Source organism: Archocentrus centrarchus, chromosome 5 (genome assembly GCF_007364275.1).
Source record: "Archocentrus centrarchus isolate MPI-CPG fArcCen1 chromosome 5, fArcCen1, whole genome shotgun sequence".
Classification (NCBI taxonomy): domain Eukaryota; kingdom Metazoa; phylum Chordata; class Actinopteri; order Cichliformes; family Cichlidae; genus Archocentrus; species Archocentrus centrarchus.
In genome coordinates, this window is record NC_044350.1 from 7,846,790 (window position 1) to 7,861,017 (window position 14,228).

Consider the following 14,228-nt stretch of genomic DNA (forward strand, 5'->3'; position numbering starts at 1 on the left):
ACCTCAAATAAATACGATTTTGACTACTCTTTCTTTCTTTCTTTCTTCTTCTTCTTCCAAATTACAAATGCATGCTTCTCATGGCCTCAGTGTTTTCAGTCTTGTCTCCAAAGTGCCATTTAAGCGGCTGTGCTTTGAAGGCACCACATAACGACAGGTGATTGGCACACCGCCGACCCCTGTCCTCTTCTCCCGTCACACTCAAAGGTCCAAAGCCATGACAGCAGAGCTTTATCCCAGAAGCCAGGTTTAGCCAACAGCCATGCCCGGATCATCAAACTACACACCCCCGAGCACAACTGTCAGCCCGGGAAGGCATAAAAGTTGTCATAAGCAGGAGGACGTCAGCCTCAACTGCTGTAGCAACTAATAAGACACTGATGGGCCCCCAGTTGTGCACGGGCCGCTGGGCATTTGACCAGTTTGCCCATTAGATACTCCAGCCCTGCCAACAGCTTATGGCTCATCCTTCCAAAATTATACAGACTTATCTAAAACCTAGCTAACATGTAGACGGCTCGGTAAAAACTGACATTTCCTATCCCGGTTGCCTTTACTGATAAAACTTTACTTTCATTAAAGACTTGGACGCTGCCCTGCATTTTTTTTCCTTTCTTTTTTTAGTTAAATGTGAAACTGCCACTGAACTCTGACTGTCAACAGTAACTCAGTAAAACATCTCTGCTCTGGCTGTAAGAGAGCCATCAGTGAAGGATAAGATTAGATCAAATTATAATTTTTTTTTTCTGTAAATCTCAAAAATGAGGTTGTGACAACCCATCAGTACATTAAATGCTCTCTGAAGAAATATTGAAAAGCTGTCTGTGATGATGACAGAGAGGACCAGGCTCATTAAAATGGCCCTTTTCCCCTCCACACTGATCCACATTCATGTTCCTCAGTCCACTGGATTGAAGCGGAGGCTCTGCTCTGTACTTACCCGCTGCCACAGTGAGACTCCACTGATGATGGCTGTCGTTCTCTAGTCACGCACTCGCTTAACTCAGACTGTACTCAGAGCTGATTGAACCCACTCTGCTGGAAATTTAAGAGTTATCAGAGTTAATCAACTCGGACTTTATTTTTAAACTCAGAGTTTGCTGAACCTGCTTCCTGGAATGGGCTCCAGATGAAAATATTTACTAGAAAGAAAGAAAGGGCACCATGTATTTTATTGATATACTTTTATTACAGTTCTCAAAATTTAAATCTAAATTTAAATGTTAAATCTGAATTTGAACATATGCCATCTAACGTGCAATTTACTGTACATTAAAATGATTTTTTTAGTTTCCCACTAGAGGGCAGTATAGATATATAGGACAGTTATCCTCAGAGCCACGAGGAAGGGTTGCTTTAAATAATCTATGACTAATTCAGTGTTTTTAACTGAATGTGGGGTTACACTAATCAATGAAAGTTAAAATGTCCTCAGTATTTAAAGTAAATGTAAATAAATAAATGCAAAAAATAAATAAATAAATAAATGAAAAAAGGAGATGAAGATGAAGAAAGACCAAGGTTCAAATACTGGCATTTACTCACACTTTGTATTGTGATGTGTCAGATTGTAATCAATCTGTCATCCTTAACTAGATTTCACTTTAGTGTGTTTGGGTTAGATAGATAGATAGATAGATAGATAGATAGATAGATAGATAGATAGATAGATAGATAGATAGATAGATAGATAGATAGATAGATAGATAGATAGATAGATAGATAGATAGATAGATAGATAGATAGATAGATAGATAGATAGATAGATATAGATAGATAGATATAGATAGATAGATAGATAGATAGATAGATAGATAGATAGATAGATAGATAGATAGATAGATAGATAGATAGCTGGGGGGGTGAAGTTTTATTTGATAAACTTCAGTGAAGAATTCAGTGCCTGCGCAGTATTTCCAAAAAGTTTGGGACACTGTGTAAAAATGTAAAATCATCATAAGAATATTTTGAATTTGATGCCAAAAACCGAGCAGCGTATACAGTGAGTGTCATCGAGAGGTTGGGTCTCTAAGAATTAAAGATAAGCGGGGTTATAACTGCTTAGGCAAATATTCCAGCTGTAGTTACATCCACAAATGTGAGAAGAAACTCGGCCATGCAAAGACATGGATTGGACTCATTTAAGATGGACTGAGGAAAAGTGAAACTTTTCTTTGGTCTCTCCTTTGGTGCTTTTGTGTTTGAAAATCGTGGACTTTGTGTTCTCTTTGCATAGCAGAGGAAACATTTGGGTGATTATGAGAGCGTGGTTAAAAAGGCAGCACCCATGACAGTATGTGGGTGCATTAGTGCATCCTCCTCTGTCACACCAATCCTCTGCATGTCCTCCTTCACTACATCCCTGAACCTCCTCTGTGCTCTTCCTCGTTTCCTCCTTGCTCCTCTGCACATGCCTAGACCATCTCCAGGTTGCCTCTCTGACTTTGTTTCCAAACGGCTCAACCTGAGCTGTCCCTCTGATGTATTCATTTCCAGTCCTGTTCCTCCTGGTCATTCCAGCATCAAAGCTACTTATTTATCATAAAGTGTGATGTAAACTGGAAACTGGATCTAAAGCATAACAAGAGTTTACTACTTATTAATTAAACACAGAAAACACAAAATTTTAAATGATTTGTGTTGATTAGAGGGTTAAAAAAAATTACAAAATGTTAAACAGCAACTTCCTTCAACAACTGAAAATTAAAACAGAACATAAAACATAAAAGAAAAGAATTACACAATACACAATTACTCGACACGATGCTGGGATCCCTTCATATCTGCATCCTGCTGAGAGTGTCTGAGGTGCAGCAGAATACTGAGATTGCACAAAAATAGCATTGGAAAAACTGCGATATCTCAGTGAGTTGCGCTCAAGCGCAAGCCTAACTTTATTAGACATTCGAGAAAAAGACTCGCGCGCACAGACACACACACACACTGTGCTACTACACAAAACGCGAGCTTGTTTGACTGCCAAGAAAGCCCCTAAAAAGTTAGTTTCACCTCAATAAAAAATGACAGAGGTGTGCACAAACTATGGAGTGAGGACTTTTTGAAAAAAGTGAAAACCTTCTAGCTGCTCACCACTTTTTTTTCACACCTTTTGAAGGGGTGTGAAAAAAGGGGAGGGGGGTGCTGTTTGGGTGCTAAGACTCAGTTTTATGAGGTTTTGGTCAGAAACAGCTTTAGGTTGTAGTCAGAGTAAAGGTTACCCACATAGTCGTGATGATTAAGGCTCTGGTGAGGATCTAGGGAAAGCATTATGTCAATAAATGTTCTCACAAAGAGACTGTACAAATGTGCGAGTTTGTGTCTGTGCGTGTGTGTGTGTGTGTGTGTGTAAGACAGAGAGAGAGAGAGTGAGAGAGAGAGAGAGCTATCCTCCTGGGTATAGCACTGTTGCTGCAGCCCTGCGTTGCAGAGATAAGACCACCGCCTTCACAGAAGCCTGTTTCTTGGGAATTTGAAAGTTGTCCTCATGCTCCACTGTTGACACACAATGTCACCCGTCACCCAGCTACAAAGGGCTCAAACAACCTCCTAACTGTCCAACGAGACACTTCAGTGTCAGTTCAAACTGTTTCTGTTGAGATACTGCCGACAGATGAGGCAAATTGTGTCAGTGTGTGTTTGCCTTGTGTGATTTATGTGCTATAACCACTTAACGTGCTGTAGGGTCTTGTAGCCCTGACAGTACGCCTGTGCCGCTTTATGACAGTAAGCGGCGGGCCTGTAATTCCTGGCCTCCTCCTTGCATCTTGATAACCTCTTATCAGAGCAGAGCAGCCCGCTCACACTGTGGCAGCAGCAGCCACATCCCTGCCCGGCTGTCCACGCTGCCGCAGAGACCTCATCTCGCTCTGATATTACTGCTCTCATTCACACAGGCTGCCCATTCCCATTTAACTGTGGCACTGCTGTCGTTAAAAGGAAAACCTGGAAAGGGCAAACCTAAGTTGCCAATACAATAAATTAGTGACAACAGCTTTTTTTTTCCTATCTATTCTTTTTAGAGGTTATGGTAAGCTGGAGCCCACCCAGCATGCAGCAGGCAGTTAAACACCTTCAGTTCACCTTCCCTGCAAACTTTGACCCCAAGGGTCAGCTTACTGAGGCAAAACCCAAGCTCCGTGTAACAGAACCCCGAATAATATTTTCTTCTACTTTTCTGTTGTACTTTGCACTCTACTGTATTGCAATACAATTGGTAATATTTAAATAGAGTATTACCAACAGCCTCGTGGAAGCCATGGAGTCAATACATTAGTGTCAGTTATTCAAAGGAGTTGCTCACATTTTTTAGATTTCCTTTTCAATGTGAGTGTAAATGTTCCTGGAAGAATTTGGATTTGGATAGAGTTTCGTGTCTCATTCACACCTTGTTGCCACAAAAAACTGACAGGTGCAAATGGAACAGGTTTCTTCTTCACTTATCTCTCCCAAAACAAGGAGAACGGGACCCAAGGGTCATCAGACGTTATACGAACCTGATGAAGAGGAGACTTTATTACAGCTCTGTTTTTCCTGATACCCAACTGTTAATAATTTCCGGGACGTTGACCTCACTGCCTTTTACTACTTTAACAGTTTCTTTCTGTTGTTCCAGGATGCGAATTTCACAGTAAGCAATGACACCATGTGTGGAAAGTTTAGGGAAATGACTGGCTCGATTAGAATTTTTGTGCCACAGTTTGACATGGCCTATACATTGATTTGCATCTGGCCTAACCGATGTTTTTTTTTTTTTTTTCTTGCATTCGCTGCTTTGTGAGGCACATTTGAACTCATCTGCCTCATTCCTAAATGACAGGATAAGGCCCAGTGTCTAATTATATATTTAAAAAAGGCATCAAATATTTCCAACTGTTTTTCTCCCCTGATTTCCCTGAAAACTGTAAATGAACAAAGAGAGAGGAAAGTTGGGGAGCTGCTTTGACTATCAAATGACTTTGACAGTGTTGGGCTTGTGCATAGCTTGGCCGTGTCCAGACCATATCTCTCCCCTATGATTGCAGCTTCATTCCCGATTTGCATTACTGTGTTCCATTCTAAGCTTTGCTGGACCACAAAGAAATTGTGTCTTTGCATTTTATATTTGCTTTGTTCAAATGTCTGTCAAACTCTTTTCCATGTGGGCTTGGTCTTATCAGGGGCTGTATGCACATTTCATCAACAGACAAAAAGTACTCATCCTGCATGCACACTGCAAGAACTGCTGCATGAAGCCCATTTTACTGCATTAATATGTGCATTTGTGTGATTCTAAAATCTTACAAAGGACAATATATCACATAAAATATGCTTAGGCTGATTATCGCCTGTATGTAATTGTTTCATAGTGGCCTTGGTTTGGTGCTGATATGCTTTTTATACATGGCGCTTCCTCTGTGGAAATCATCAGAGATACAAACATGTTATCAATACTACACAAGCAGCACACACAGCCATAAAGGAAGAACGGGGGAACTAAGATTTAAAGCTGACACCTTCACCTTTTGCACATGATCCTCATGCCACAAACATTTATTACATTATTTGGATCTGCAGATGAATGAAACAGTTAAATGGGATTTTAAACTCATGGCTGTAAATATGTGACATCTGCCCTCACACAAGTTCTTTCTCTCTGGACCAAAGAGGTGTGTCTTTTAAAAAAAAAAAGTTGTCCCCAACCCCTCCCACGGACTGTCTCGTAGCCCTAAACTTTGCTGGTAGTTGGAGAAGTTTTTACTTGTAGCCATCAGCCTACAGTGAGGTCAAGCTGTGTGCCGCCTTCCACCTGGCTGTATAAATTTTTGCTCCAAAAGCTCACTGCACCCATCACTCGTCAGTGGCGTCCACTCAGGTAGGTGACCAGTCAGCTCTTTGTCTTCTGTTCTCTTATTTAACCCAGACACCAGCCTATGGCTGGATTGATTTGTTAAGTATAGCCGGCTAATTTTTGTTAAGAGTAACTTTGCATGTGAAACTTTCACTGGTGAGAATTACAATCGTTTTTTCATGACTGACTGACTTGTGGGCACATGAGAAAATGACACTTTGGTTTTCATCATTTTCAATTGAATTTTCAATAATTCTCACAAGCATATATATATATATATATATACATATATAAAACTGCAGGGATGAGTTATGATGAGTAATTCACCGACTGCATGAGTTCAGTTTAAAGTAATTCATATCCAGACCAAATCACCCACTTTACATGGTAGACATATACAGTGTGTTTTAATATAAGTAGCTTTGCAAAATGCCAGTCCATTAAGATTGAATCACGGAAGTATTGAAGTTAATTAATTGTGTTCATGTGTGAGGGACCGGGTGTGAGTTTCAAATTATTTCATCTAGCCTTGTGGGGTTGTTTCTTTTTCAGTTTTTCTCTTTTGATCAGCCCTCCACACCACGCTGCCTCAGCCTGCTGTGCCATTGCATTTCTCATCAAACAGATTTCTATTAATCAGATGAGATTAGGGTCCTGTAGTATCACTGGAACTAGATATATATATAAATAGCATTATAATAATGCTGTCTATCAGATTTTCTCAGAATTTATCAGACACTATCAGCCTCTTCTCTTCCCTCTAAAGGTACTGAGCGGGAGAGGCCTCCGCTGCTGTTATGATTCACATCACAACACTCTAATGTTGCTGCTGTTACTTTAGAGCAAAACTGTTTTTATATTAGAATTTAAAAGCAGCAGTTCTGTTTTTCAAAGGGGGTGGGGGGGTCATCACAAGGACTAAAAACTGACTCAAAATTTGAGCTGTTCTGAAATAAAAATAAAAATTTGCCAAAAATAAATTAATAAAAAAAAACACATCATCATCATTAAAAATACACTATTGTTTAGAAAAAAAAATGCCAACAAACACAGCTGCATTTCACGTGTGTTTGTCCACACCACCGGTCGTCCCCGAGGGCACGTCTTTCGCGTTCCTCTAACTGGCACACCTATAAGGCCACTTAGTAACCGTTTGGTCACTGACTGCATCGCTACATTTATAGACTCGTTTATTTTTAGTTTTTGCTTTCAGCCGCAGTCAAATGAGGATCCTAGAAAAGGAAGTTTGAAAAAGCCTGCTGTCGAGAGATCTCGTCCCTGATAACTTCAAGTTGCACTGGTTGTTGTGAAGTGAGAAGCTCGGTGATAATGCAGCCGCATCAATCAAAGTCGCAGCCTCTCTCATTCTCATCTGAATTAACTGAGTTGCAAAGCACGAACATGCAAGGAATTTGGTGGTGCTTCTTACGAGATGTTCTACGTGTATTTGTGCGGTTTTAACAACAATTTCCAGAAAGACAATAACTTACACACCTAAAAACAATGTCAATAGATGCTCGTATATTTATATGTGAATCAAGCTGTGCTAATTGTAAAGACGAATGCATTAGTGTGAGGGTGAAGAGTGCAAAGAGTACTTGAATAAATAATAAATGACATGTAAAATGAGGCTTGTGCACAGCTTTAATCTTTCCCTCTGGCCGGTGCGTTTGACAGCAAAAACAATTTAGAGTCCTCATGTCTGTACTTGCCACAGGCTGTTTTACCTGCCAACATGGAAGATTCATCAGAGCAGTCCCACTGGGTGTCTCCATCTCTGCTCAGCTCAGACCCCCTGGCTGGTTTCTCCTCTGATTCTGGCCTGTTGCCTCCAGGAGAAGAGGGTGAGACATTCTTCCCCAGCCAAGACACTGACTACACCAGCCTGCCCTCTTTCTTCTCCAACCCAAGCCACAGCCGAGCGCCAGCCACCTACCGACACAGCTCGGGTCAGTGCCTCCAGCCAGTCACCCAACAAATCCATCTTCTAGTTCACGCTCTAAATCGTGATCTGACTCTCTTTCTTCTGTCTCTCTTCCCACAGTTCGACCAATGTTCAGCCCACCGAGTCTGCTCAGCAATCTGCAGCTGCTGGATGGGCTGCCCAGCCACTCTCTGAGCTCACCCTACAATCCGCCGGCCTCCACCTGGAGCAGCAGCCCTCTCACCAAGACGCCACTGCATTCACACACCCCGACCTCCCTCTACACTCCCGGAGTGACCCCTTCCTTCACCACTTCCAGAGACGGATACTCATCTCCAGGCAGAGACGGCAGGGAGAGTCCCAGACTTCAGGAGGCCCTGAAGGCAGAGCGTCTGAGCCCACTTGGGGGCTCCGGGGCCAGCAGCAGCAGCTTTCTGAACCTGACTCCTGCAGTTGGCAATGTGTATACGCCATCATCCCACCCACACATGATGAGCCCCTACAGCTCATACATGAGTGGCCCACAGGACTACAGCTCTGCTGCCCTCTATTCCAGCCCTGGAGCCTGGATCAACCCCTCATACTCTCCTAAACTCCGCAACAAGATGAGGATATCCACTCCAGGTGAGAATATGCTGACAGGTATATTTTTAGTTTTTTTTTTATTTATTAGGTGGGTAATTTTGACACACGATTCTATGAAATGAGCCTGAAAGTCTCGACCTTTAAAATAACAGTTAATGGCTGTTTTGGAGATTATCTGATTTTTCTCAGCAGATGCAGATTTCATGGAACTGTAGATGGTTATATTTACAAGAAATTTGAATAAACTTTCAACCCCTGAAGTGCTCCCAGAATAGAAATTAGAACATCTGTACTTCGATGACAACTCAGCATCTGCAATTTTAAAAAAAAAAAAAAAAGACTAGAGGAGACTTATCAAATTAAAATAATTTGTTCTTTAATGAGAACAACAACTTCTCCATTACATAAAGTGTCACTAAGATTTTTGCACATGAAATATTACGACAAAATTGGTTACCAAAGAGAATTTATTCAGTAATAACTGTCATTATATCTCTGAACAGAGGCCAGAGAGTGTGTTAACTGTGGAGCCACAGCTACACCTCTGTGGCGTCGGGATGGTACAGGCCACTACCTGTGCAATGCCTGTGGACTGTACCACAAGATGAACGGCCAAAATAGACCTCTAATCCGGCCCAAGAAGAGACTGGTATGACTGGCTGATACGGCCCTTTTTGTCTCCTTTGTAAACCATCAAACAAATAACCTGTCACTGCCAGAGTAGTTTGAAAAGCTTGATTATTTCCTTTTCTGTGTTTCAGATTGTCAGCAAGCGTGCAGGCACCCTTTGTGCCAACTGTCACACAAGCACAACAACACTGTGGAGACGCAACTCCAATGGGGAGCCTGTGTGCAACGCCTGTGGACTCTACTTTAAACTGCACAATGTGAGTCAGTCATCTGGATAAATCAGCAAACACCTGCTCGTGGCTAAATATCAAAAAAAAAAAAAAAAAAAAGCTCACTTTAGCTTTGTTTTTCTCGCCACAGGTCAACCGGCCTCTCACCATGAAGAAGGATGGGATCCAAACGCGTAACAGAAAAGTTTCCAACAAGAACAAGAAGAACAAGAAGGCTGCCCTGTTGGAGCCGTATTCGGAGGTGAATCAGCCGCCCTCCCTGGACGACCACGGTGGGGCCTTCTCCCTCGGCCCCGGGACTCTCCTGACCTACAGTCACTCGCCTCACCTCATCCCTACACCGTCTCCCCTCCATCCCTCTGCCAGCTTACCTTACACACACCACCTCAACTCTGGCATGGTGCCCACACTAGTGTGACATAACAGCCTGCTTCCTTGTATTGCCAGTTATTTGTGTGAATTTGTACATATGTGTTTTGTTTTTCTTTGTTTGTTTTTTCAGTGGGTATCATATGAATGGAGTTCTCTGTGTGTTTTCACTGTATCTCATCCATATTTTATGGTAATGTGTCGATTGGGCGCTTGTTTGAAGTCTGACTCAGGTTTTGGCATGCATTAACACCCTGACGAGGGAATTCTTCCAGCTGTAAATACAAACACAAATCTGATTTACCATATCTGTATGACAATCCTTTTATCATTCTTAAAGTGAAGGTATACTTCAGTTTCGTGCTTCGTGGGTCTGTTTTGTATTTGCATAATTCATATTGCCATATTAAAACGCTAAACAAAAAACATGTGTGACTTATTCTGTTTGACTTATGAAGGCTTTTGTTTTAAGTCATTTGAATTCTCAGCTCACTGACCCAACCACAGCAAGGCCTGCTGTGTGAGGTTATTGTACTCCCCTGCACTGGTATAATGGTGTCTTTGTGCTGGCAGTTCTCCACTTTGACAGTGTAATAGTTCATAGCAGGTATGCAAATCTTCTTTTCCGCAGAAGTGACAAACATTCAACTAAAGTGCACCACTTATGACTGGTTTTATATTTAGACTAGCTACAGAACAGCTGGGTCATGTTTGTACTTTTCATTGCTCGTCTCTGTTTGAATGAACAGAAGGGGGATTTTTTTTTCTTTTCATTTTTCCATTAAAGGTCTCAAACTACAGAGAAAATGCTTCATAATCATAAGACAATATGCTTCGTTGACTGGTGTAAGCCGAAGAAAGCTGAGCAGTTAATGCGCATGAATTGTGGGGTGAAATGTGTCATTGCTCAGTAATCATTTAGATACTTTATTGAAGCATTAGAAGAAGCAATATCATGACGCATTTTTCTGACCCACTGAGGAAACATTTACTATTAGAAGTTACTCCAGTGAGTGAGCAACACTATTACGAATAAAATTTACTTTAACAAAGTAAAGAACACTTAAATGTAAAATATATTTAAAAAATTATCAGCGAGTCGTGAACATTTAAGGAACAAGGGCTAATTTTATCCACTTTACTGTGGTGCAGTTTAAACTCTTAACAATGCATGATATATTATAAGGAGCCATTATGTTTTATTTTGAAAAACCGTAGCCTGAAAAGTAATTAGAACAAAACAAAACAAAAACCAGCGTGAGGGAGGACAGCATTCAAACACATGCTGGTGGGAACATCTGTGATTGTATTGCTTCTTCTGCTTAAATAAAGGAAACAACTGCACGTTATCTGAACAAATTCACCTCACAATCCAGGTGCACTGACTGCTTGACCTTCTTTGGCTCATATCTCTGTGGTTTCTGACCTTTGCACTACAGTATGTGCATTTTATTCCTTATAATGAGTAGTGGAGAAGCAGTAAATATGCAAGTACATGGATAAGTGCATTTACTCAAAACAAGCTTTTAAAGAATCTTTTATTATGACATTTTATGTAGATACAAGTAATCAGACACGTAGAGCTGCTTTGATTGTTCTTATAGGGGAATGTTTTACAATGAGCACATTGTGGGATTGTCCTAGTAGGTTAAATTAGACTGCATAGGCAAAGTTATGTGGCACAAATTTACTGCAAAACACAACCTGATCCATGCAAAGAAACACCTTGAATTCAGTATCCTAACAGATTCTGCCATTTGCCTTAACAGTTTATGAAAGATGCCAAATAACAGTGCACGCGTGTATGTGCACTCTTCGTGCTGAGCTGCAGGGCTGGGGTTGCTCACTCAGGACTGGGGGATGGCTGATAAGTTATCACTGAGGCCACAGACCCCAAACCATCCACCTGCTCCTAGCACCGCCACTCTCACACTCCCTGTCAGTTAGTCAGCGAGGGCCACAGCGTCTCATGAGGTGTCAAAGACAAACACACATATCACTGGAATCATCTGAAGGGCTGGTAACTGGGTGTTGTAGGTAGATGAGTGTCGGGGTGCTTGCTTAAAACAGTTTGGTTACAAAACCAATGTGTCATGTTTCATAATCTGCGGGCGCACATCAGAACGCTTTCCTTGAGACAAATCTATAAATTATCGCTCACGTCGCCCGTGTGCTCTTTCGTGGCTGATTTGTACACGCTTCGTTGCAGAACTCAAGGAGAAATATGATTTTCTTTTATGCATTCGGTTTCATCTCAGCGAGTACGGCCCTGTGAACATCTGGGCAAACCACCCACTGCATGACACGCACCACTGGGTTCATTGGTAATAAACCAACTCTTTGACAAAGATTATGAATATAAGCATTTTGCTCAACTTACTTATCAAATCCCCCCAGTAGGAAAAATAACATTAAAACTGTACTGTGTTTCTTCTCAGTGCAGCTTCATTCATTAGCAGTCAACCGTTACAATACTGAACTCCACTGATTCCCCGAAGACCTTGATTATAGGAATTATTTGTGATAGTGCCCTGTGAAATTACAGAGCAAGATGAGGAAGTTTCTATTTGAATCCATAAATATACCCTAAATCACACTAAAGCAGAGACTAATACACGATGCTTACCTCTGCAGGAAAATGAGTTGAGTGCAGAAAAAAAAAAAGAATTTTCTTTCTTTTAAAGGAGTATGATGATTTGGCAAGCACATCCATAATTTATACACTTTTCCTCAACCGCCTGTATCTGCTGTTTATCTGCTGCAGCTGTCAGCTCTGCACTGGGGAAATGGCAACAAATGACAGGGATAGATTAGCAACCACAGGCCTTCTCCAGTTCACTCACAAGGCCATCCGTTGGTGGCCTTCTTTCTCCTGCTGCTTCACTGTTTGCCTACTGTTATATCATCCAGAGTTGCAGAATATTCATGTAAAAGCCTTTCTAGCATGTTCCAGTGAGTGATTTGATCACCTGTTGTGGTGTATGATCAAACAGATCAAACCCATCTCTGGGATAATTCACATTTTCTCTGTGTCTAATTTTAACTTTCTTGTGGGATAAATACAAAAGGATAAAATCATGACAGAACAGGATGTAAACACAACAGCTGTTCTGTCTACTGTTACTTATAACTGAAAGCAAAGTAGTACAGCTTGGTATATAAAGCACACTTCTTTTGAAACATGTGGTATATAAGCACCCCCACATGGTGGAAGCGCAACACTGCTGATAAGTGATACTGTGTAGCATGTAAAACCCTGCACACATCTTTACACTTCAAACTATGACACCAAGAGGGTTCAATCAGAATGAAGCAAAGCAGATTTTACAGTTTCAATTCATTCTAGGCACGGCACACAAAGAACCCTGAACTCTATGGGAGAACTCAACAACAGAAAAGGTGGTATATAATAACTACTGAGATAGTGCTGCAGCTAGAGTACTGACAGGGACTAGAAAGAGAGAGCAGATTTCTCCCATATTGGCTTCTCTTCATTGGCTGCCTGTTAAATCTAGAATAGAATTTAAAATCCTTCTCCTCACATACAAGGTCTTGAATAATCAGGCCCCATCTTATCTAAAAGACCTTATAGTCCCACATCACCCCAATAGAGCACTTCGCTCTCAGACTGCTGGCTTACTTGTGGTTCCTAGGATACTTAAGAGTAGAATGGGAGGCAGAGCCTTCAGCTTTCAGGCCCCTCTTTTCCAGCTTGGATTCGGGAGACAGACACCCTGTCTATTTTTAAGATTAGGCTTAAAACTTTCCTTTTTGATAAAGCTTATAGTTAGGGCTGGATCAGGTGACCCTGAACCATCCCTTAGTTATGCTGCTATAGGCCTAGGCTGCTGGGGGGGGGGTTCCCATAATGCACTGTTTCTTTTCATTCACCTTATTTACTTTGTTTATACTCCACTCTGCATTTAATCATTAATTGTTATTAATCTCTGGCTCTCTTCCACAGCATGTCTTTTCTCTCCCCTCAGCCCAACCGGTTGCAGCAGATGACTGCCCCTCCCTGAGCCTGGTTCTGCTGGAGGTTTCTTCCTGTTGAAAGGTAGTTTTTCCTTCCCACTGTCGCCAAGTGCTTGCTCATAGGGGGTCGTTTTGACTGTTGGGTTTTCTCTGTATTATTGTAGGGTCTTTACCCACAATACAAAGCGCCTTGAGGCGACTGTTTGTTGTGATTTGGTGCTATATAAATAAAATTGAATTGAATTGAATAACTCAATAACTGCCCAGAAGCATTACCAAGATGGCTACCAAGTACCAAGTGCTTATGGAAGGACCTTGGTATAGCTTCTTGTACATGATATGCTGACAGACTCAGTGCAGTGTAATAGAACACATCTCATTTTATTCCATCTTTCACGATGTTTCTTGTTCCATCTATTCATTTGATTTGTGACAGAAGGAAAGCATCAGGAGTGAAAGGGAAGGTTTCCAAGGTGATAGTGAGACCTGCTATGATGTATGGTTTGGAGATGGCGGTGCTGACCAAAAAAAAAAAAAAAAAAAAAAAAAAAAAAAAAAAAAAAAGAGGTGGAGCTGGAGGTGACAGAAATGAAGATTGTCCTTGGGAGCAACGGGATTAGAAATGAATATATCAGAGGGACAGCTCAGGATGAGCATTTTGGAGACACAGAGAGGCAAGGCTGAGATA

General features: G+C 41.4%; 1 protein-coding gene across 1 annotated transcript; it reads left to right on the forward strand.

The window, feature by feature from the left end:
• The first annotated feature begins 5,729 nt into the window (after positions 1 to 5,729).
• On the forward strand, positions 5,730 to 9,991 carry gata1a (GATA binding protein 1a). Its single transcript, XM_030728469.1, has 6 exons — positions 5,730 to 5,851; positions 7,545 to 7,776; positions 7,872 to 8,375; positions 8,840 to 8,985; positions 9,098 to 9,223; positions 9,327 to 9,991. The coding sequence occupies exons 2-6, from the start codon at positions 7,563 to 7,565 to the stop codon at positions 9,612 to 9,614; spliced, it is 1,278 nt and encodes a 425-aa protein (XP_030584329.1). The 5' UTR covers positions 5,730 to 5,851; positions 7,545 to 7,562; the 3' UTR covers positions 9,615 to 9,991.
• The last annotated feature ends 4,237 nt before the right edge of the window (positions 9,992 to 14,228 follow it).

Coding starts and splice junctions, on each gene's coding strand:
- gata1a (XM_030728469.1), top strand. CDS start 7,563: ATGGAAGATTCATCAGAGCAGTCCCACTGGGTGTCTCCATCTCTGCTC. Junction 7,777..7,871: donor CACCTACCGACACAGCTCGG/GTCAGTGCCTCC, acceptor CTCTTCCCACAG/TTCGACCAATGTTCAGCCCA. Junction 8,986..9,097: donor TCCGGCCCAAGAAGAGACTG/GTATGACTGGCT, acceptor TCTGTGTTTCAG/ATTGTCAGCAAGCGTGCAGG.